General features: G+C 42.2%; 1 protein-coding gene across 1 annotated transcript; it reads right to left on the bottom strand.

Annotated features, from left to right (window-relative positions):
* Positions 1–482: 482 nt before the first annotated feature.
* DNASE1L3 (deoxyribonuclease 1L3) lies at positions 483–15,786 on the bottom strand (the record flags this gene model as incomplete). Its single annotated transcript, XM_083353346.1, has 8 exons — positions 483–575; positions 2,677–2,773; positions 7,436–7,593; positions 7,694–7,806; positions 9,780–9,892; positions 10,888–10,971; positions 12,190–12,278; positions 15,655–15,786. 8 exons carry the CDS (start codon positions 15,784–15,786, stop codon positions 483–485), a joined length of 879 nt encoding a protein of 292 aa, XP_083209472.1.
* Between the last annotated feature and the right edge of the window lie 8,917 nt (positions 15,787–24,703).

The following is a 24,703-nucleotide window of genomic DNA, read 5'->3' as shown; positions in this document are numbered from 1 at the left end:
AGTTATAATTTATTTCAATAATTATTTGGAGATGGAGCACATTGGCTCATACAATGTGAGCCACAAACTCCAGCTGTGTATTAGAAATATATGAACCAAACCACTATCTCAGTACAATGGAGTTTATGAAGAGGACCTTCAGAATATATATATTGTTGATTCAGGCTGGATTCTGAAGGTCCTCTTCATAAACTCCATTGTACTGAGATAGTGGTTTGGTTCATATATTTCTAATACACAGCTGGAGTTTGTGGTTCACATTGCATGAGCCAATGTGCTCCATCTATATATACAAGCAGCATTTCATTAACCTTGGATGTTTTGAATATTATAAAGATATGGGCTTTGCATTTTTTGAGTTAAATATATCATAGTGTAGCAAGACATCCATAAAAATGACCCCAAAATCAGCTCTTTTCTTGTGAATATACATTTTTGGGTTTGCATGTTTTAGGTTTGACTAGAACAACATTTCACTGGATTTATTGTACAAGAGTTCTACAATATCTGGCTCTTCTTCTTGAGGAACTTCCCAGCTGGAATTCTACTGGGAAGTGATCACTCACTGCTAAAGCCTGTGAAGAAAAATGTATATTTTAAGTTAGAGACTATGGTGCACTAATATATAACACAACTATTATGTATAAAGTTAATATTATGATCAGTAGCTGAAATTCATTGTTGTTTTACAACAAACACGAAGCAAAGATACTTCCTCCAAATTATATTAACTCGGGACCATGGACTTCCTTATACATACAACTCACTGAATCATAAAGTAGCCAGTCAGATTTAGCCTAGCCTGCTGCATGAACTGTGCCTCTATGGCCAATTTAGTTTGTATTGGTTGAACCCAGAAAATTGAGTGGAATAAATTATAGTTATATTAACCATGGTTAGGCTGGGGTTTAATTTGCCCTGTGCACTCAGCATCTGTCTTAGCAGGGCTTCCCAACTAGAATCTTGTAAACATTTCTTGATGCTGGGCAGATTTTAAGAAAGAGATCTTTAGTGAGCATTTCCAGATCTTGGAACTAACCAGAGAAGGGAAAATAAGAAAAGGAGGCCAAAATCCACCAGAAAGAAAAACGAAGCTGAGAAGCAAAAAAACCCCTCAAACTATTTTGGTATAAGTAACTCTGTGTGCAGAACTTCTCTGACTTTAGCTCTTATCTTGGATAACAACACTTATTTTTATATAGCTTTCTTTCTTTCTTTCTTTCTTTCTTTCTTTCTTTCTTTCTTTCTTTCTTTCTTTCTTTCTTTCTTTCTTTCTTTCTTTCTCTGCAAGCTCATCTTACCACTGGGTAACTCTGGGCAGTTTACAATATTAAAAAGATAAAATTTTACAAAACCTGTAGACAATATGAACTAAATAATATTAAAAGATAAATACTCAACCCTAAGTAAAAAGTTGGGGAGGGAGTAGGATGAGCCCAGGGAGGGGAATGGGGGAATCTGTTATTAGTCTGTCAACCACCCGAATGTGAAACCCCCCCCCCCAATAAGAGCCCCAAGCCCTCCGGCAGAACCAGATCTTTACGCTCTTGCAGAAGGTCAGGAGGGTAAGAGCTGACCTCACTCCAGGGGGCAAGATGTTTCAAAGGGCAGGATAAGCAAAAGCAAAAGTCTAAGAAAAGAAACAATTCTTTTAACAATGTAAATGCGAGCATTTACGGTCTATTGCCCAGACCATTTTTCTGAAGGTGTAGAAGCAGAGAACAGGATGGCTGTTAAACAAACACAGTGGTTATTAAGCTTTTTTTTTGGGGGGGGAGAGTGTCTTTCAATGGTCATTAAGCAACCATTCATAAATCGAGAATTGTAATGTAGCCTTAATTTTTCTGAAGATAAATTGGTGATGTTTAGTGAAGCAGACACACAGAAAAATAACAATTAGGGTACTGTAAGATCTCTTGAGAGGGACGCGGTGGCTCAGTGGGTTAGGACGCTGAGCTTGTCGATCTGAAGGTCAGCAGTTTGGCGGGTCGAATCCCGAGTGCCGCGTAACAGAGTGAGCACCTGTTACTCGTCCCAGCTTCTGCCAACCTAGCAGTTCGAAAGCACGTAAAAATGCAAGTAGAAAAATAGGGACCACTCCGGTGGGAAGGTAACAGCGTTCCGTGCGCCTTTGGCGTCTAGTCATGCCGGCCACATGACCACGGAGACGTCCTCGGACAAGCGCTGGCTCTTCGGCTTTGAAACGGAGATGAGCACCGGCCCCTAGAGTCGGAAACGACTAGCACGCATGTGCGGGGGAACCTTTACCTTTACCTTTAAGATCTCTTAGGCCAACCTCACCAACCCAAACACTTGCAGAGCCCAATAAGGATTTGTAGCAATTACAGTTCCAACATCATGGGAGGTCAGTTGGGAAAAGCTGTTTTAGAAACCAGCATTCTTGCTGGCTTCCTCTCTCAGTGCATCTTTGCCCATAGGAATCTAATTAGCATCACTGGAGGACAAGTAGTGGGAATCTGGTGCCCTTTGCTTTATTTTCCCTTCCTAGTCTACCTGTCTCAGTTCTACCTGTCCCTCCTTCTTTCCCAACTGATCCCACATACATGCCTCTTTCCCTTTTGATGCAACAGAGCTGTGATCACAAGCCCTGGCAGGTCACAGCAAAACAAAACTTAGAAAAGTTTCCCTGGCGCATCACCCTACGCCTTAACAAACCTGTTCTTCAGTCATGGAGAAGGCACTCTGAAAATCAAAGGCATTGGCTGAGCCCAGCATGGCGGCATTTATGAGCATCTCCCCATGGAGCACAATCCTATACAGTAAGAGAAAGTGAGGACAAGACCAGGGCATTAGTAACTACCTAAGCACTCAGAAGAAATACATTGCAGAAATACATTGCATGTGGTGGAATGTGCCAATCCAAGGGTGGGTTCTCAGGAGCACCAGTGGCCTGCATCCAGCACCCTGACCCACTGCTGCAGTATCACAAGGAGCTGGGAAGAATCTCCCATCTTCTGGCTTTCCAGAACTGTTTTTTTCCCCTTTGTATCCTCTGCACATAACACAGCAAGAAGGCAAGCATACAATAAGATTATAGGCGGGTGTTTTGTTTTGTTTTTTTTTTAAAAAACAAGTCAGGTTGAATTTAATGTATGTTGCTCCAATGGAACTGGGCGGGGTAATAGGCTGCAGTAGTTTACATATGCCATTATATAGGATAGAGTCTCCTGCTTTTTTTTACTAGTTTTCATTCAATGGAATAAAATATAATTTATTTTGTATAAATAAATTATCCAGGGTAGTTCTGGCAAAATTCTCAGCAGTGGAGTGGGGTAATTTTATACTAATTTAATGTGATAGCCTGGATATACAACTTTCTTTGAAACAGTTTGCACCCTCCCTGTTTTCCCATATTTTTATTATATACCAAGAGAATATACTGTATCAGGGTAGAGCTCCTTCCATGTGAAGTTCATGATTTTATGTAGATTTACAAGGATGCAAGCCTCATTAGATTTAGACCCTTGCCAAGTCTACCCGCACAGGATTGCATTTGCATCATAAAGAGTAGATTTGTCATCCACCTTTTTTATGTTTAATTATTAGCTGCCCAAAATCAATGGGATAAAAGACCATGTTTGACCAGAGATAAAGATAAGCTGTTTGTTAAGAATGTTAAGAACTTGGATTGCTTCCTGTTCAGTTGTTTCACTTAATTCCATTCCTATTCAACTTTTAATTTTTGAGAATTCCTAGAGGAGGTGGCAGGGTCCACAAAACTGGAGGAGCACAAGAGAAAGTATACCCCTTCAAAACAGGGAAGAGCACCTGGGAAATTACACAGCAGTTAACTTGAGCCTCGAGTAAGAATGCAACAGTTCGAAGTGACTAACACTTTAGATGAGAAAGAGAAAATTCAGAAAGATCTGGATGGGCTGGAACAGAAAACTGAAATAAACAAGATGAAATTTAACAGAAAAAATATGTCCTATATCTGAAGAAAAAAAAATCTTAAAAGACACAAAGCATAGAAGTGACCTGGCTTGGCAGTAGTACATGTGAAAAGATCTACATGTATTTATTTATTTTTATTTTAATCCCATTTATATCCCGCCCTTCTCCGAAGACTCAGGGCGGCTTACAATCTAAGCACAAATCAAATGTGCTTAGCAATAGCCTTCATTCTATGTATATGCCTGCTTATTAGGGCTTTCGCTCCCCCCCCAAGCGGCATTATTACAAAGTCAGCTTATTGCCCCTAACAATCTGGGTCCTCATTTTACCTACCTCGGAAGGATGGAAGGCTGAGTCAACCTTGAGCCTGGTGGGATGCGAACCTGCACTAATTGCAGGCAGCTGGTGTTACTTAAGGAGGCATTAGCCCACTGCTCCACCAAGGCTTGTAATATATTGTAGTATCCCATGTTGATCTATGTGAGTCAACAGTGTGATGCAGCTACCAAAAGCAAATGCTATTCTGGGATATAGTAGTAGAAGCATGGAGTTCAAATCATGGAATATAATTACTCAGGGCTTTTTTTCTCACAGAACGCTCAGAACGGAGTTCCGGCACCTTTTTTGGATGGAGCCTTGTAGGATAGGCAAGGTCGGTTGTAGGACATGTGTGAGTTCCGGCACCTTTTTCTTTTACAAAAAAAGCACTGTAATTACTCCACTCTACTCTACCTTGGTCAGAAATGCTGTATGCTGTAACAAGCAGGTGTAATCACACACCAGCAAAGTGGAACAAGTTCAGAGGAAGGCTATCAAGAAGGTGAGGGAATTGGAAACCAAATTCTTTGGAAATGGTTAAAGAAACTGGATATATAATAGAAGAGTAGATTAAAGAGGGATAGAATAAAAGCTGCCAACAGGTTACTTCATGAAGTGATACTTTCCCCTTCATTAGAGAACTTCAAAAAGAGGCTGGAGAGACATTATTTCCCTCAAATAATACCCTGATAACTAACTACGAAACAGTTTTTATGGTTTTGCATAACAGTTGCTATGAGGTAGAGACAGGAAGTAAAAGAGGGTTATTTAGGGTTGGGGTTTGGAAAAAGTAGAAGAATTGGCTGGTGAATCATGTTGGACTAGGCAACTTTGGAAATGCTGTCTGTTCTAGACAGATTCAGGACCACTGAAATATTTGTGGGTGAGCTATAAAAAGTTCACTGAACAGAGATGCTATGCAATCTGAGCCAGGGGACAGGTATCTTTCATATCATAAAACCATATCCAAAGAAGGATCAAGGAAGACAATATCTAGATAGTCTATTCTAGTAGAATAGAAAAGCCAACATGGGTTTGTCAAAAACAGATCATGCCAGACAAATCTTATTGCATTCTTTGACCAAGTGACAAAACTAGTGGACCAAAGGAATGCTGTAGATATAATTTACTTGGACTTCAGTAAGGCATTTGATAAAGTAGATCACAACATACTACTTAATAAGATAGAAAAATGTGGGTTAGATAGCATCACCACCAGATGGATTCATAGCTGGCTGACAGGCCGTACTCAGCGTGTGGTCCTCAATGGAACTGCATCTACATGGACGGAAGTGTGAAGTGGGGTGCCCCAGGGCTCTGTTCTGGACCCAGTGCTCTTCAACATCTTCATCAACGATTTGGATGAGGGGATAGATGGGGAACTCATCAAATTTGCAGACAACACCAAGCTGGCAGGAATAGCCAATACTCCAGAAGATAGGCTTAAGATACAGGAGGATCTGGACAGACTCGAATACTGGGCACTATCTAACAAAATGAAATTCAATTGTGAAAAAAGAAAGGTTCTACATTTAGGCAGGAAAAATCAAATGCACAGGTATAGTATAGGTGGTACCTTGCTGAATAGTAGCAACTGTGAGAGAGATCTCGGAGTCTTAGTGGACAATCACTTAAAATATGAGCCAGCAGTGTGCTGCAGCTGCCAAAAAAGCCAACACAGTGCTAGACTGCATTAACAGAGGGATAGAATCAAGATCAAGTGAAGTACTAATACCACTTTACAATGCATTGGTAAGGCCACACCTGGAATACTGCATCCAGTTTTGGTCACCACGATGTAAAAAAGATGTTGAGACTCTAGAAAGAGTACAGAGAAGAGCAACAAAGATGATTGGGGGACTGGAGGCTAAAACATATAGGGAACGGTTGCTGGAATTGGGTATGTCTAGTTTAATGAAGAGAAGGGTGAGGGGTGACATGATAGCAGTGTTCCAATATCTCAGGGGCTGCCACAAAGAAGAGGGAGTCAAGCTATTCTCCAAAGCACCTGAAAGCAGGACAAGAAGCAACGGATGGAAACTAGTCAAGGAGAGAAGCAACCTAGAACTAAGGAGAAACTTCCTGACAGTTAGAACAACTAACCAGTGGAACAACCTGCCTCCAGTAGTGGTGAATGCTCCAACACTGGAAGTTTTTAGGAAGAGACTGGACAGCCATTTGTCTGAAATGGTATAGGGTTTCCTGCCTGAGCAGGGGGGTGGACTAGATGACCTCCAAGGTCCCTTCCAACTTATTATTATTATTAATGAAGGTACAAAGTTTTTTTTTAAATCCCATTTATATCCCACCCTTCTCCGAAGACTCAGGGCGGCTTACAATTTAAAGCAGAAATCAATGTGCTTAGCATTGTGTTTTCTTTTTGAATATCAAAGAAACGTTATTTCAGCCAGAGCTGGCAGCTTTAGTTCCATTTTGCTGTATCTCAGACACAGTATGAATTAACTTGTTAAGAAGCTGATTGGTATCCAACCTTTTCACCCTGCATTTCTGTCATTAAACCAAGAAGCATTGGAATATTTCCACCATTTAGACTTCTGAGCCAACGTGCTCTCAGCTAGATGTGCTTATGCCACAAGAGGACCCATGCTACTCATTGGGAAAGGCTGAATTATAACCAGCCAGTTGGCCTCTATATAACTTGGTCTGACTCCCATAATTATTGGTGGGAGAGGCTACTATAACTGGGTATGACCCTGGTGAAAGCTTATCCTCCAAAGCAGCCCAAGTAGGGAAGAGGGGCCATATTAAGTGGTTGGGACAATGATGTGAAGTACATGAATCGAAAGGCAGGGCTATCCAAGATTTCTTTTGTTTGTGTGTGTGTGTGTGTGTGTGTGAATAATACTTTTCTTTGTTGCATGAAGTCTTTTTAGGGTGCATATAGTTTTAGTACTCCTTGCTTCAAAAGGATGGGTTACCATGCCATCCACTTTTGATAGTCAAAACCTCCAAAAGAAGACTGGGGGATACAGGCAATCTGGGACTACAGATTGTCTGCCTTACATATAAGTTAGCTAGCTTGATTCTCATTATTTTCTTGTTGTCTTCATCTCCTTTGATGAGTCAACTAGAGCTTTGCCAACCTCACAGGACAGGTTCTTTTCATATTGCAAATCATAGATAGCATTAGTAGATGAATTGAATGGAATACCAATGAGTCAACTGTAACTTGAACCATTACCTGTCATAGGGGCAGTGTGTTGTTGATTTCACAGTTGTATCGCTTTTATCATCAATTATCCAAACAAAGTCAGTGTGATTTCGTAATCGGATATTTTTCCACTGCTTCTTTGCCATATAGCCACAGCCAGCATTGAAGTCTCCCATAAATATGAAATTCTTTTAAAAATGAAAGACATATTTTAAGATAGAGCTACTAAATACACAATGCACACATGAGAGAAGATTGGCTTACTCTGTGGAGCTGGCTTTGGCTAACCTTAGTCTTCCAGCGCAGCTTGACATCCAGAAACACATCATAGAGTTCATCGATTTCTCGCACAGCCATTTCAGGCATTGTGTGTATCGGGATGATCACAAATTCTGTGACCGCTTAACAAACATTTTGTTAAAAAAAAGAAGAAAATAGGAGGGATTATTGGCATTTTTTAAAACTCACAGACTGAAGAAGCAGACATTTAATTTCCATGCATTTGAACCCAGAGATAATGCGCAAAAACAAAATAAACTTTTGCTTGTGCAGCACAGCCCTCCAATTTCTTTCTTTCTGATTTTCCAGTTTCACTCTCCCATCCTTTCAGACTGAAAAATCGCTGACTTTAAAACCGGCAAGTGGTAGGATAAGTAGGGTTGTAAAAGGGGAAAGAAAGTGGACAAGCCTGTTGTGATTAGAGTTTCATCCAGCTGTTCTGTAGTGGGAATTCGTGATGTCTCTCTACCTGACTCAGGAGAAGGCTCCTGTACTCCTCCTACCGCACCACCTCCCTTGTTGCAGTAGCACCACTTCATGCAGCTGATCATATTAGAAATGGAAACAGAAACAACCCCAGTTGCAAGTTGTCTAGCTAGCGAGTGGTCAGCTAAAATGGCAAGCTTTTCTAGAAAATGGAGCCTTTGGTGCAATGAAATGGCTGCTGAATTACTTGAGAACAATGAAAAGGGCTTCACTTCAATTTGCCATCCTCCTGATCTGTTATTCAAAGGTGCTGCTTGAATTTATCTAATAGTACAATAGTATCATTAGAGTATGGATAGTCCTCAATTTACAAGTCGCTTAGTGACAGACCTCCCCAAAGCTACTTATGATCTGGTTTCAAAGTTCCTTTTGGCTGCTCAACAACCGGACCACTTTTACAGCCATGCCCCATGGTCACCAGACCATGATTTACCATGGAAACTGATGTTTACTTCTGTTTTCCAGCAAAACATGGTCCATAGCAAGCACTGGGATTGCTTAATGACTGCTTCATTCATTTAACAACTGATGCAACAAAGGTCATAAAATTGGGTCTGATCGTGTGACGACCCGTTCTGGACTGTCACAACTTTCAACCATAATTGCCAGGCCCAATTATAGTTGTAAGTCAATGACTACCTGTATTGCCTTCTAAAGTGGTGAATGCTCCAACACTAGAAGTTTTTAAGAAGAGACTGGACAGCTATTTGTCCAAAATGGTATAGGGTTTCCTGCCTGAGCAGGGGGTTGGACTAGATGACCTCCAAGGTCCCTTCCAACATCATCATCATCATGATGGGTGGTATACAAATATAAACAAAAAAATCATCATCATTATTATTATTATTGTTGTTGTTGTTGTTATGTGCAGGGACATACATGCCTTAAGTATATGAATCAACCAAAAGACACAAAAATGGCTTGATCTTTCTTTCAGCAACTTAAAGAAGCCCTTTTTAAAAAACATGATTATATCAGGGGTGTCAAACTGCCGGCCCGTGGGCCGGATGTGTCCTGAAGAAGCTGCGCCCACCCCATTGCCGGCAATGGCAAAACTGTCCCGATATGTTGCGCGACATCACGTGACGTCATGAGTTTGACATATCTGGATTATATCAATCACACTAAAACTTGTGATTATGCTGTATCAATTGTGCTTGCTGGGATAATGGTGACCATAGCAGATCCATCAGACTGGTCCAAACACCATGTTAAAGCAGTGATCTCTGCACCTTCTCCACATATACCCTTTCTACCAAGCACCTCAAATCACCCTAGTGAAATGAGTTAGCTTCTGCAATGTGGACATGTTTTTCAGAGTTGGAGGTCAAGTTTGAGTAGGTTGCCTCTTGGAGGACCTCTATTTCTATCCTTAAACCTCATTAAAATCAAGTTGGAAAAAATGGTCCTTCTTTGGCATTTGGCCTTTTTATTTGGGTGGGAATTTTGGTTGTTTTTCCAAACAGATATCATATTAAAAGAGCTCTGGTGTTGAACCCTTGGCTTTAGAGAGCAGGGATATTTCCGTGTTTTCTAGATCTCAGGCTTCTCCAAGGATCCCATTTCTTTTCACTTTCAACCTTGAACAAGGACATTAACTGTGTCTAACCTGTTCTTGGAGAGTTGAACCAAACAACAAAAGGTTCTCTGGAAAAGGCATCTTCATCACCTGGCTGTAGATCAGGATACTGATAGATTTGCTTCACACAGACACTTTCCAATCTGCAGTGTAAATTAATATATCAGTAGAAGGTTACTGCTCCAGGTGTGGACATGTTAATCTTGATTGTTTCAAGGCTGTCTTTCTGATTTAAGGTGGCCAAGAATAAAAAAATAGGTAACAAAAACACTATGTATGGTTAAGTTACAATCCTAAAATAATTGAATTCATTGGGACTTAACATCTAATTAAACTAGGTTAACAAAAATATTTGGTATAATCAGAGCTAATATCTGAGGAGCGATGCACTTGAGCCTACACCAGGGGTAGGCAACCCTGGCTCTTTTATGACTCATGGACTTCAACTCCCAGAATTCCTGAGTCAGCTGATTCAGGAATTCTGGGAGTTGAAGTCCATGAGTCATAAAAGAGCCGGGGTTGCCTACCCCTGGCCTAGACTAAATTGGGCTGGATAGTTAGTGATTTAACATTCATACAGTAGAACTCCCTCACAATGTTATTTGTTCATTAACTGACTTAGAGTTGTTATGTTTGGGTTGCGAAAACCCAGAAGACCACCAGAAATCTCTTTTTGGCCATCTAATGAATATATAGGTTTTCATATTTTTATATGGTACCACTTCCAACTTTCTTTTCTAAAAGTTTATAATCAGTAGTCATTAGCTATCAATACTAAGTACAGTATTGTACAATAAAATGCCTTCCCTGTCTTAGCAACTACAGATGTGCAAGATTCTGCTACCTACAATGATGTTTCTTTTTTGCTTCCCTGACAGCATGGTGCATTAACAGAAAATTTCCCTCCGTTTTCCTCCCATATTTTTATTTGATTTAAACTGTTTTAGCCACTTGTGCTTATTGCATTTTATTTTTGTACATTTGTATATTTGTAGATAGATAATAGACAGACAGATAGACAGACAGAGAGAGATAGATGAGAGAGAGTGCACATTTCTGCAGCTGTAGGCCTCTGCATTTTTTTCTCAGTTTCTGAATAATAACATATATACTGAATGAAATTATGAAATCAACATACCTGTAGAAAAAAGCATATTGCTCTTTGTAGTTCCTTCTTCCTAACCTGTCACTGACCACATAATTGTATGTTCCTTCTGACCGTCTGGGAAGAAAAGTAAATCTGATTTTTAATTTATTACTCAGATCCAGGTGGGTTCATCTGCACTGCCACCAGGAGTTTATAAGAGAGCAGGAAAGAACATAGTTATCTCCTACTCTTTAGCCCACCACAAATATAATCTCTGCCTGTGTTTTTCTGCTGTTTTTCCAAAGTAGCCTTTCCTGGCTTGTACCAGTGTAAACATGGCAGTAGTTTACTTTCTTCTAGGCAACCCCCATCGCCAGATACTTTCTTAGCTCCTGTGCATAGGCAGAAATAGCCTCCCCCCCATTTTCCCACCTGTTCTTCAAGAAGGTGTGCTGCAGCTTCTGCTATAGGTCATTCTTAGTGACATAGTGGTTATAGCACTTGCTTGAAGTGAAGAACAGCTCCAGTTTCAGACTTGATCCATAGTTTAAAATATTATTTTTCTTTTCCTGAGCCATCTAGTTTATGCTTGGGAGCTGGGAGTAAAGTCTTTTAAACTCAAGTGACTGGAAAAACAAAGGAGCCTTGCTTGATGGACTTACAAAAGATTAGCAGAAAAGGCCAGTGGGAAGGAAGGAAGGTAGCTCAGGGAAAGGAAAAATAGCAATTTTAAAAATCCCCCCTTTTGCCAATTTACAAACTGCAGCAGACTTTTAAGAAAAGCTGAGGAAAGGCAAGATTTTTTTTATTTATTTTAAAGCTGGATATTGTGCCTGCTGGAGAGTATGCACTTTATGGAGATGTACATACACACAAACACATTTCTGCAGTGTTGGTATTTGAACTACTGTACTCTGTATGTGGGCTGGATTTATGCCCATCTAGAACAATTTAAAGAACTCTTTGGAGGGAGGTATGAAGAAATGAGCACAAAAGTGATTCCTTTCTTGTTTTATTCTAAGTTCCAAGTTCTAAGTTCTTTGCACATTTATTGTTTGTAGTTTTTAATTATATTAAATATTTATAGTTTAAAAATGTGGATGGTGCAGACTAATATTTCATTCTGATCACCTTTCAACAATATTGGTTTTGTGACTCATACACATATCACTCACCCATCTATATATCAAACATATATTGCCTCTCTCTTTCTCTTCTTTCCTCCAATAAAGATGAGAGCAATCAGAAAATATTTACTCTAATTAATGGCTTCATTCAGAGTATTTTATCCAGTGACACCCAAATCTGCATCCACTCCTACATGTTTTAATATACTTCATATCTGCATCTTACCCGTTTAGTTTCTCTAGTAGAAAGGGACATATTCTGTTCCTATTGTCCTTTATTTCCATTAGTAGCATGATATCACAGCGAGATATAATCTGAGGAGCAAACAAAAATGGTCTGTAAAGGTTTTGTGCTTGGCATGTTGTACTATGAGAATTGTTGATTAGGGCTCTAATTTAATTAGGATCATAATGGTTACATTGCAGTAATAATGAAATTGAAAAAATAATGCTATCAACTTGACTATGTGTGTTTTGTGGAGAAAGGTTGCAGGTTGGAGTTCATTTAGTTATATTCATTCATAATTTCAGGTTGTAAGCTGCCCATTCACCAATCAATGTTTTCTACGATCCCCATTCCTTTGAAAATATGTCCCTTTCAGCGAAGAGGTTATGTAGTGGTTACAGGGGACAAATGGGAAGATTTGGTTCAAATCTGTAATGATTATCCAGAATTTACCAGGTCCTATACAACCTGCTATTCAGAGTTTTTCCTGAAGATGTTCCTCAACAGCAGTTGCCTTTTTGTGCTTCTTAAAAGAAGTAACAATTCCCAACTGACCCTTTGCCAGGTCTTAAGAGGCACTGCCACGGGGCACCTACACTGATAACTACTCAGCAGTCTTTCCAGCTCAGGCTTACAAACTAGGAGAGCATACATTGTTCTCCTAGATCCAGAACAGTATTAAGAAGGCCTGTTAATTAATATTAGGACATATAGTTTGAGAAAATCTTATTAGGTCTGAAGAATCAAGCTTGCTTATTATTTATTTATTTATTATTTAAATTTATATACCGCCCTATTCCCGTAGGACTCAGGGCGGTTTACAGGGAGAATTAAAATACATAACATACAAAATTAAAATAAATTAAAACTATGATTAAATTACAGTCCCTAAAGTTAAGCTAAAACCCAATAAATTAATTAATTAAAACCCCTCAGTCTGGGCCAAACAGCTTGAAGAACCAGGTTTTCAAGTCCCGGCGAAATGAGCGAAGGTCGGGGACAGTCCTGAGTTCCGTGGGAAGTTGGTTCCATAGGGCTGGCGCGCCCACAGAGAACGCCCTTCCCCTGGGAATAACCCGCCGGCATTCCTTAACCGGCGGTACCCTGAGAAGGCCCTCCCTGTGGGAGCGCACAGGACGATGGGAAGTTGATGCCGGCAGCAGGTGTTCCCTTAGATAATTCTGCTGCTAATCACGGTAGAGCATGTAACAGCTAGCACTGAGATTGTGTTAGACACAAAAATAGTCACAAATTGAAATCCACTCTGTTTGAGTTACAAATAGAAAAGAAGTTTATTAGACTTCACAACAAAGTCTAAAAAGTAACAGTTTGAAAAGCTGGTGGATTCAGGAAGGCAAACAATGCAATGTAACCAAGCACTGAACCACACCCCCAAATTCCAAAATCACATATTATTATACATCCATTTCTTCCCCCATGGCCCCATTGGCTTAGGCTTTGGAGGTTACAATCTATCAGAAGCGCCTAAACAGAATAAATTATCTCCGCCCCTGTTTGCTTACATTATACTAATAAGATCCCTCCCCTACTATCCTGTTTACTCAGACCATATATGTACATGCTTATCAATTCTAAAGGAGAGATGTCTCCCATCTTCTACACCTCTCAGATCAAGTAGGGGTACCAGGCAGCAGAAGCTCCTTAAAAACAATTCCTAGATGGTGACTCACACTTGGCCCCTATGGTAACTCCTGTTCTCCCCCTCCCTCCACTTGAGGCTTGTATTTTCCCCCATATGCTCAAAGCATCTACTCAGGCAATTGATTATAAAATGATTATTATAAAATATAAAATATGATTACATGATAATACTAAAAGCACATATATTTTTATTTTTAAATTTCCTCACTACTTCCAGTTATTTTCTACACTTGCTATATAACGTAAATTATAAGCACATAATTGTATACCCTGGACCAAGCTAGTGCCATATCTAATCACTTTGTGGGCTTTTAGTATTAAAAATGTGTTATAGATGAATACCACAGCTTGGGAATTAATGAGGGAGTGATGACAGGTGCAGGGACACTGAGGGGTTCACAGGGAAGATATTTCACAGGCTGGTAAATTAGATTCTCACACATTTTTAATTGATAGTCTGTGTTGTACTGATGAATAATGAATGCTCAGTGTATTGGGTATAAAAATATTACAAACCCACCCCCTGGCATGGGTATGCCAGGATGGACCATTGCACATATGCCTGGTATCCATTCCAGGAAGCACTGTATATTTACTCCACTAAATATTAAACTTTAATTTATTTTATTTTTATTTATTTTTTTATTTTAATTGCATTTATATCCCGCCCTTCTCCGAAGACTCAGGGCGGCTTACAAGCTTAGCAGTAGCCTTCATTCTATGTATATGCCTGCTTATTAGGGTTTTCACACACACCCCAGCGGCATTATAATAAAGCTTATTAGCTTTCAATTCTTTTTCTTGGAAATATCTCATGATTACTGAGCCTGAAGGCATTTGTCTTTACATTTGGATTAACAATCATATAATTGTGTATGTTTTAATGCTTTGTGGGGTTTTTTTGGCTTGATTATTTGTTTGCTGTTGTTGTATACCACCAGAGGCACCTTGTTTGAGTAGGGCAATCTTACAATTATTAAATTAATGATAATAGTCTATGTCTCTAAATGTAAACACATACACACGTACAAGATCGCAGCTCTATTAATGACTAATGATCCATAGTAGTATTTTAAATCTGCCTAAATCCAAATATTGACTTACTGTTTGCTGAATAACCAAATAAATTCACTCTGTTAAATGAACATTTTGGGCCACCCTTGAAAATATCACAGCAATGAATCTGCATCAAGACACTCATATACAGAATAGCATATTTTATCAGAATTAGAGATTTGAAAATTCATTATATACTAGGAAAGAAAATTTCATGGAAAGAAGCTATATTCTGCTTTTCCTGAGAAACCCAAAATGACTCCAAACAGAAGTCATTGCAATGTGAGAATAAAATACTATTTTTGTTAACCTGCTCCTATTATCCAAATCTTTGAATGATATCTACTTTAAATATTTAACTCTTCCTAATAAAGTCACTTTTGCCCCCATGAGCACCTTTTGACTTATCATGATCATTTCTTAATGAGCTCAGAGGTATTTTATACTGGCAATTAAACTAATTAGAAGTGGCAATATCCGAAGAGACATCAGAAAAGAATGATTTTTTCCCCTAAGAAATCATATATTTTCGTAAACTTACATAGTTACTAACAACAGCATTTGCAATTAAAGTCTTGCTTATCCATGTAGTTTCGATGACTTTTTGGGGTAAGTTTGTTGCTCAAATCACAGATTTATTTACGCTCAAATGCATCTTAATCTGAAACTCATCTGTGTTAATATATAATTATTCAGTTGACAGCCCCACTATTTAGTTGAACTTAATCCCAAGAGAGAACAACCTACCTCTACAATAACATCTATGATTTCTGGGTTTTTCCTCTTAGATTCTCCAAATGATCTCACGTTGAAAGAGCAGATTCTTAGACTCTGAACAACCTGGCCAAAAAAGAGCAGGAGCAGAAAAAAATGCAGCATCTTTTAAGCTTTGCCAAAAGAGAATGCAGAACTTCTCCCTCGTTAGCACTCGCACTGCCAAAAATAGTAGAGTTTATAACTGTGCTCCTTTTGTAATCACTATGTAAATCAAGCAACAGCTTCCCAGCTTCACTTACACTCCATTCACTTCTCTGTTTTCAGTTTAAGGTCAACCTCAGTTGAGGAAGTTAACTTTCTGCCCTGTAAGGATGACCTGAAATGGAAGTTATCCTCTGAATTCACATGGCTTGGACTGCAGGTGACAATGGCAGACATCTTCTTTTCTGTCTCATAGCAGGACAAAATGGTTCTGCTTTTTAGAAGAAAGGGAGTCCAAGAAGAACTCTTTTAGAAGTTCATCCTCCTCCTCTTCCTGAAGCCAGCCAAACACCTTTGCTATTGGGGAATCCACCCAGTCAGCAACACGTAACATTTAGAAAAGGCGATGGCGAATCGAGCCAGGAGTAATGGCTCATCTCTTCCAAGAGATGGAATTGGAATTGGAAACTATGTAGAAGTGGCTGGGCTGCCATTCCCTGAATCCCTCTGTTAAATAGCGGGTTCTTTGGCACAGGAATGAAGACGCGGAATGGAGTACAAGGTAACTCATCGTTTTATTCGTGCTGAGACTGTACTGAGGGAATGGCTGCAACTAGCCGCAATATATAGTCTAGCCCCTAGGCGGCAGCCAATTGCAGCACAGGAGACTTGTAGTCTGGGTTGCTGGAGAGCCGTTAGCTGCTCCAGCAACCCACGTGGTATTCCCTCAAAAGCCCAGTACATAACATCCTCCTTAATCCTTGGCCTGTAGGGCTAATTCAATAGTATCTGGAGAGATCTACATTCCCCTTCTATTTAATGGTGAACATCTTAAGACTCTTATCTAATATTGTTCATTCTCAGTGGGAGGGACCTTATAGGATTTAAAACATTATTCTTTTCTCATGTGAGCAGAGACCTGGGGATTTATTTATTTATTTATTATATTTGTATACCGCCCTTCTCCCGAAGGACTCAGGGCGGTGAACAGGGCACATATAAAAATACAGAGTACAAAAATTAAGAAAGAATTAAATAGGAGCCTGAGCTAAAACAATAGATAGTAATATAAAAATCCACAATAAAAACCCCAACACATCCCCCATCAGGCCAGGCCGGCTTGTTCAAATAGATAGGTCTTCAGACCGCGTCAGAAGGAGCGAACGTCAGGTGCCATCCGGAGCTCAACCGGCAGCTGATTCCATAAAGCCGGGGCGCCCACAGAGAAGGCCCTCCCCCTGGGGGCCACCAGCCGACATTCTCTGCCCGGTGGCACCCTGAGGAGGCCCTCTCTGTGGGAACGCACAGGGCGGAGGGAAGTGATCCCCGAGGTACTCCGGACCCATGCCATGTAGGGCCTTGAAAACCATTACCAAAACCTTGAATCTCACCCGGAAGACAACTGGTAACCAATGCAGCTCGCGGAGCAAAGGTGTAACATGGGAGTACCGGGAAACTCCCAAGACAACTCTCACGGCTGCATTCTGTACCAGCTGGAGCCTCCGAGTGGTCTTCAAGGGAAGCCCCATGTAGAGAGCATTGCAGTAGTCCAGACAAGAGGTCATGAGCGCATGAGTGACTGTACACAGGGCATCCCGGTCTAGACAGGGCCGCAACTGGCGCACCAGGTGAACCTGGGCGAAGGCCCCCCTAGTCACAGCCACTATATGATCTTCCAGAGTAATATTGTACATATTCTCTATGATTAAGTTTCATGCCCGCTTCCATTTTTCCAAAAGTGCCACTGCTTTTCTTGTCTCTAGCTTGCTAATGAAAGGTCATCTGGAATTTACAACGGTCAAGGAGTCAGAGCTGTAGTTCCCCTATGACATCTGCAAAATTTATTCCCATATACTGTAATATAGGAAACTTTCTCAATGAGGAATCTGACTCCTTTTAGTTTAAATTCAAGTTTCTTCATGAGACTGAAACAATTGAAGGGTGATTTTTTCACATTGGTCAATGATTATATTCTCACAAAAAACCTCACGCATATCAGCATCCCCCTCCATTCTATTCCCTTTCAGTGCAGAAAAAGAGAAAGAAGGGTTGCAGTCGGTAAAATAAATTAAAGGCAGGAGACAAAATGAAAAGAAGTCTACACATATATAGTTTATGTATTATGTATGATATCATTCCCTGTAATGATTTCATGGTGTGGCAAGGGGTGGGGAGGGCAAGATTAGGTCCTCTTACTAAGTATACCAGCAAAAAAAAGGAAGGGAGGAAAATGAAGAGGAAGATCAGGCTTTAAAAAGTGAGAACAAACCGAACACTTTATACTGTTCAGGTCATAATGCCATTTCCTGTTTGAATAGCAGTTGCTCGGGCTCTTGTTCCCCTTTCTGATAGGTGTGGCCCTTAGCTCTAATGCTCCTACAAATCGTTCCAACTCGGACTGATGGATGGGACTAGTCTGATTATTTCCTTTTGTCTTGATGATATTACTAGTGTGGGAGATAATTTATGAGAGCCAATCATATGTGTCTTGCAACTAAAGCTAAGCAGGTTCGGACATATAATGGGAACCTGGCAGGGGCCCTTTGAACATCTTGCCCCCCCCCCAGAGTGAGGTTGGTTCCAACTCTCCTGATATTCCCTAAAGATCTGGCTCTGCCAGTTAGCTCGGGGCTCCAACGGGGGAGCTTCACAGTGGAAGTGGTTGGTTAGATCAGCGTTTCCCAACCTTAGGAACTTGAAGATGCGTGGACTTCAACTCCCAGAATTCCCCAGCCAGCTATGCTGGCTGGGGAATTCTGGGAGTTGAAGTCCACGCATCTTCAAGTTCCTAAGGTTGGGAAACGCTGGGTTAGATTAACAAGAGATCCCACCTCTCCCCCATCCTGTTCAGTCCTCCCCATCTTTTAATTGAGTTGCAGTATTTGGTTTTTCATAGTATTTTATTATGTCTTTTATCTTTGGTATAGTTTTTATCTTTTGTATAGTATTTATTTTTTAAGATTGTAAGCTGCCCAATTACCCTCTGCAAAGATGGGCAGCCAATAACATTTACAAGCAACAAGCAAGCAAGCAAACAAATGGAGACACCTCCCCAAGATGGCTGATAAAGGGTGAGGGATTTTTTCTCTCTTTTACCCAATATGACTTTGGGATGGCTGTGGACCCACCTGGGAGAGGGAATCTTGAAGATTGCAGCTCCTTATGGGAGCAGCTAGAAAGTCAATGTTGTTTTTTAAAATGTCTTCCTGCCAGCAATACATTTTCGTAAGCAAGCCTGGGACTTTTAACCTTACTTTTTAAATTTTTGTGTTTGTTCTTTAACTTTAAATGTTAATTGGCTGGCTGAATGCTGATTTACTTCAACCCCCAGCCGGACTCTTTTATCTGTTATTTCTGCTTTCTCTTTATTTATTTATTCTTTTTAATTATTGGGTATGTCTAGTTTAATGAAAAGAAGGACTAGGGGGGACATGATAACAGTGTCCCAATATCTCAGGGGTTGCCGCAAAGAAGAGGGAGTCAAGCTATTCTCCAAAGCACCTGAAGGCAAGACAAGAAAAAATGGATGAGAAAGAGACTGTTTAGCAACATGCAATCTCTAGCTGGATTTTTTTCTAAAAGATTGGATGAACTCATAAAGATCATGGGAAATATTCTGAAGAAACCAGCCCTAAATACTTTAGATCCACAAAAGGAATTTGTTTTTAAAGCAGCAGATTCGTTGGCAAGAAATATAGACTCAGAAATAATGTAAGCAACCCAGATTGCAGAAAATATTCAGAGCTTAGAGTGTGATTCTCTGGCAGTAAATGGACCAGGAAGAAACATGGTTCCAGAAATTACAGAGTTGACTTCATACACCTTCTTGAAGTTTAATCCTATGTTCTTATAGAATAGTAGAGAACCCTCTGGGTGGAAAGCGGTAAATAGATCCTTTTTAGGGGGGTTGAAGGAGAGTGGGGCATGAACTTATTACATTTAATTGGGGAACAATCTCATCTGGCTTTTTTTGGGAAGATAGATTGGTTTTGGAGATTGGTCTTATTGTATTTAATCAATCAGCAATTGATAAGAGATGGTGTTAAGAAGCAAACATGGATATTTGATCAGGAACTAATTAGGGTTAATTTTGGGGATGAGCTGGGATTAAAGCCATGGTAAATTTACTATGAGCTGATTACAATAACAGTTTGTTAACAAAGAGTATTGGAATTTCAATCTTGTCTCTTATTATTAATATTTTATTACTTTTATACTTTTATATATTTTTATTATTATTGTTTTTCCCATTAACTATTTTTTAATTAATATACCCGTATATACTTGAATATAAGCCGACTCGAATATAAGCCGAGACCCCTAATTTTACCACCCAAAATGGGAAAAGTTGGTGACTCGAGTATAAGCCGAGGCTGGGAAATGCAGCAGCTCACCTTATGCTCCTCTCCAGAGATCTTCCCTCAGCAGCGGCCGGCAAAGTAGCTCGCACGCGAAACAAGCCCGGCAGAGGAGCCGGAGCGGCGAGCAGAGGCGCCCGGCCCAGATCCTGCAAGGCCCGGCCGAGACACGCCCCCAGCAGCGGAGCTGCTCCGGCTCCTCTGCCGGGCTTGTTTTGCATGTGAGCTACTTTGCCTGACGCTGAGAAGACCCGCTTGGGCACTCGGGTTGGTGTCAGTCTCCGCAGGCCCTTCTCATTTCCAGGAATGTCAAGCGCGCTTGGCTCCCCACCCCCACGGCAGGGCAGGGCAGGGCAGGGCAGAGACTTGCTCGCCCTTCTGACGGCCCTGAAGAGAAACGAAGGGCTTGCAAACTCCCCGCGAGAAGCGCGCGGCTGGGCGAGTGTGTGCCTGCGCGCGTATTTACGAAAGAAACGCTCCGAGAGTTCTTCTTTCTCCGCCCCCTTGGGGGGAACTCTAGCGACTGCTGTAGCCGCGCTTCTCTTCTCGGCTCCGAAAATAGGGATTTCTACTCTCTCTCTCTCTCTCTCTCCCGTCCCCACCCCGCATTCTCCTGCCTCTTCGATTGCGACAATAAAAGGGCGAAGGGTGTGCTGGTTTCTTCCTCCTTCCTCCCCCCCTCCCCTCCCCTCCCCGATTGTCAGGTGAGGCAGCTGGAGGTCTGGCCGGGAGATTGTAGCCGTTTTGAAACGCCGCGTCTTGAAACGCCCGATCAGCTGATTTTCGGGTGGAAGAGCCGCGGCTTGAATCTGTTTGCATCTGCCTGAATTAGACCGAAACGGCCTGAATTTGACCAGAGTTGCTTTGTAATGGCTGGAGGAACTGCAGAGGAGGTCTTGCCGGGAGATTGTGGCCGTTTTGAAACGCCGCGGCTTGAAACGCCCGATCAGCTGATTTTCGGGGCGGAAAGAGCCACGGCTTGAATCTGCTTGTATTTGTTTGAACTTAACCAGAAACGGCTCGTAATGGCTGGAGGAACTGCGGAGGGAGTGAATGCTCCAGCCTGGAATATTTGGAAAGGCTGGGGGAACCGGATGAACTGCAGCTTAAGCGACTGTTGCCGGAGGAGCCATGGCTTGAAACGCCCCAGTTTTGGGGCAGCGTTTGCTTGTTCCGGGTAGAAAAAACGCTGTCGACCCCGGCATCTTTTGCGGGGATTTCCCATTTCCTGTTGCGAAACCAGCCAAGCCCAAGTCCACCCTTTCTTTTTTTTCCACGGCACGCTTGGTGCCTTTCCCATGATCATGTCTCCTTCAGATCTTACGCAAGCTTCCTCGATTTCCTGGTGTGTGTGTGTGTGTGTGTGTGTGTGTGTGTGTTTCTTTCTTATTCCTCCCTTCTCTGGTGGTTGGAAAGGCGTGTGACGCGCTTTGACAACAACTCTGCTGGCTCTCTCGGTGGGAACCTCCCATCCTCTATATACCCCCATTTCGGCTGCTTCGCAAACTGCTTCCTCCACCCCACCCCACCTCACCCCTCCCCACAAAAGATGCCGGGGTCGACAGTGTTTTTTCTACCCGGAACAAGCAAACACGCAGGCAACCCTGCACTATTCAGCTCAGTGAAGTCACGCTTGGTTAAAAAACAGATTTAATAATAATAATAATAAGAAGAAGAAGTTGGGCTGATCAAATGTTTCAATAATGACTGAAGGAGAGCTGCTTGTACCTTGGTCTTTGTGCTGGTGTCTTGACATGCCAGTGTTTTTATTTATTCCATTTATTCCATTTGATCAGCCCAAAGTACAAAAAAACCCCCCCCAAAACAAGGTCTAGTTTCACGGCGATGAGCGACCGGAGTGCCAATCAATTAGTTAACAGACTTCATCAGTTCCAAAATCAAGATCACACCGGCAAGCTTTGTCAGTTGTCACTCGCGGCAGTACAAATACACTAGTACGGAAAGCTGCCGTTCACTTTCGGGGGGAGGAAAAAAAACACAACAACACCGCACGCTTTCCGCCCCGAAAATCAGCTGATCGGGCGTTTCAAGCCGTTTCAAGCGTGACTTCACTGAGCTGAATAGTGCAGGGTTGTCTGCGTGTTTGCTTGTTCCGGGTAGAAAAAACGCTGTCGACCCCGGCATCTTTTGCGGGGAGGGGTGAGGTGGGGTGGGGTGGGGTGGAGGAAGCAGTTTGCGAAGCAGCCGAAATGGGGGTGTCAAGCCCTACGGGGACCAGGGGAGCACTTCCAACAATGCCCGCGCAGCACCGAAGGCCCATTGGCACCCGCACCCCCCAACTGTTCGGCGGGCGAACGCCAGACCCGCTGCCGCACTTACAGCTGATCGGCGGCCGGAGGAGATTGCGAGCGGCTGCGGAGGTTCCGCGCCGGCACAAACAGCTGATCGGCGTCCAGAGGAGATTGTGGACTGGCGCAGAGGGTCCGCGTCAGCACAGACAGCTGATCGGCGGCTGAAGGAGACTGCGAGCGGCTGCGGAGTTTCCGCGCCGGCACAAACAGCTAAGGGGCAGCCGGGGACGTCTACCGGTGGTCACACAGCGCGATCAACTGAGCGGCAGCTAGAAACAGCCGCCGACGGTCGCACGGGCCTCACGGGACTTTTCGGGTCCGATGGCGGCTTGGAGAGTGTGGGTGGCTGCTTCCAGGTCTGCGAAGTACCAGGAGCCAAAGGCAGCCTCTCCGAAAGCCTCACACCCAAAGACGAAGGCACGCCCACACCGAGGAACGCCGCCGCTGCCGTTCTTTCTTTCTCGTTCGCGGGAGCGCGAGGCGGCGTGCGCATACAGAGGCGTATATAGACCCAGGGAGCCGCTGAGCCTTCCCCCACCCGGAGAGAGAAGCGTTTCTGTGTCGGCGCAGGCACAGATACCCCTCGCTCGCGAGCAGCCTTGCCCTAGCCCGCCGGTCGCGCCCCCCCAGATGTTGCGCCCGGTGCAGCCACCCCCCCTGCACCCCCCACGCTACGCCACTGCACTACAGTCCTCGTGTTTCCCAGCGTTGCCCGTCATGCCAGACATTCCCTATAGCCCGATTCTTTAGCTCCCCACGTTCCTTAATTCGAACGAATTTTGTCGGTGCTCCGTGGAGAAACAATATGCAAATGCTGTTTATTTAACCGCGCAAAACTTTTTTAAGACTTTTCATTTCTGTTTTATGCATGGGCTGGGTAGGTCACGAAGTTTACCTCTGGGGACAGCCCGGCCACGCCCGCGCCCATCAGCTGTTTGGCGGGCAAACGCCGGCGGCCGCGCCAACTGCTGAGGCAGCCGTGGGAAGCCCAGCCGGTGGAACCCGCCCGGCTCCGGAGACAGCCCGGCCACACCCACGCCAATCAGCTGTTCGGCGGGCGAACGCCGGACCCGCGGCCCGTGCGGAGCCCAGCCCTCCCTTCTCTCAGCAGCCTGTTCCGAACGAAGGGACAGTTCTTTTTTTTGTTGACTGGAGTATAAGCCGAAGTGGAGTTTTCAGCCCAAAAAAGTGGGCTGAAAAATTCGGCTTATACTCAAGTATATACGGTAATATATAGACTACTGGCTAACCATTTGTAAACAGATTTAGTATTTTAGTACTTTAAAACTCTTTTGGCCTGTTTTGCATGGGGTAGGAAGCTAATGTATTATGTTAATCAGCATTCAACTAGGGAGGGACAGTTCTTTTTTTTGTTGACTGGAGTATAAGCCGAAGTGGAGTTTTCAGCCCAAAAAAGTGGGCTGAAAAATTCGGCTTATACTCAAGTATATACGGTAATATATAGACTACTGGCTAACCATTTGTAAACAGATTTAGTATTTTAGTACTTTAAAACTCTTTTGGCCTGTTTTGCATGGGGTAGGAAGCTAATGTATTATGTTAATCAGCATTCAACTAGGGAGGCTTCTATGTGTATATGTGTTAATCTTTTTTTTCAAAGACACCTTTTCTTTTTAATGTCTTGATTGTTGTCTTTTTTCTTTTTCTTTTTTAAATATATTTTGGTCTTTTGTATTTTAATTTTCTTTGAATAAACTAAATATTATAAACCAATCAATCCTCCTGAATGTTGTTTGAGTATTATAAGGAAGCTTATCCTGGGTTGACAGGGCATGCATATACAGTAGCTTGTGACATGACATTATGGCTAAAGCAAAAAGCAAAAGCTGAGATTGGGAGACTACCAGAATGGGAAGAATACAGATGAATCAGAAAGTGATAGTCAGTGAACTTCACTCACATATTAAATTGAGGAAAGGTGTTATCATGGAAATGCAGATACCAATTATCAAGTCACCACCCAGATGACTAGCATACAAATAAAAGCACACACACAGCCTCCATGGTTCATGCCAACCAGGTGCATATGCAAAACTCTCAAGCAGAACAGTTCTCGTTAAACACAAATGTCCAGGCAGTAAGGTGGTTGGATTCAGATCAGATTAAAGGTAGATTGTCATGGAGAAAGTTTATGTGGCCACTAAAAATAACTTGATGGCAATTAATAGTCAATTATGGACTTAGTAG

This window comes from Vipera ursinii (genome assembly GCF_947247035.1).
Source record: "Vipera ursinii genome assembly, chromosome: 2".
In the NCBI taxonomy this organism is placed as follows: Eukaryota; Metazoa; Chordata; class Lepidosauria; order Squamata; family Viperidae; genus Vipera; species Vipera ursinii.
The sequence above is the reverse complement of the archived record's forward strand: the minus strand, read 5'-3'. Positions and strand labels throughout refer to the sequence as shown.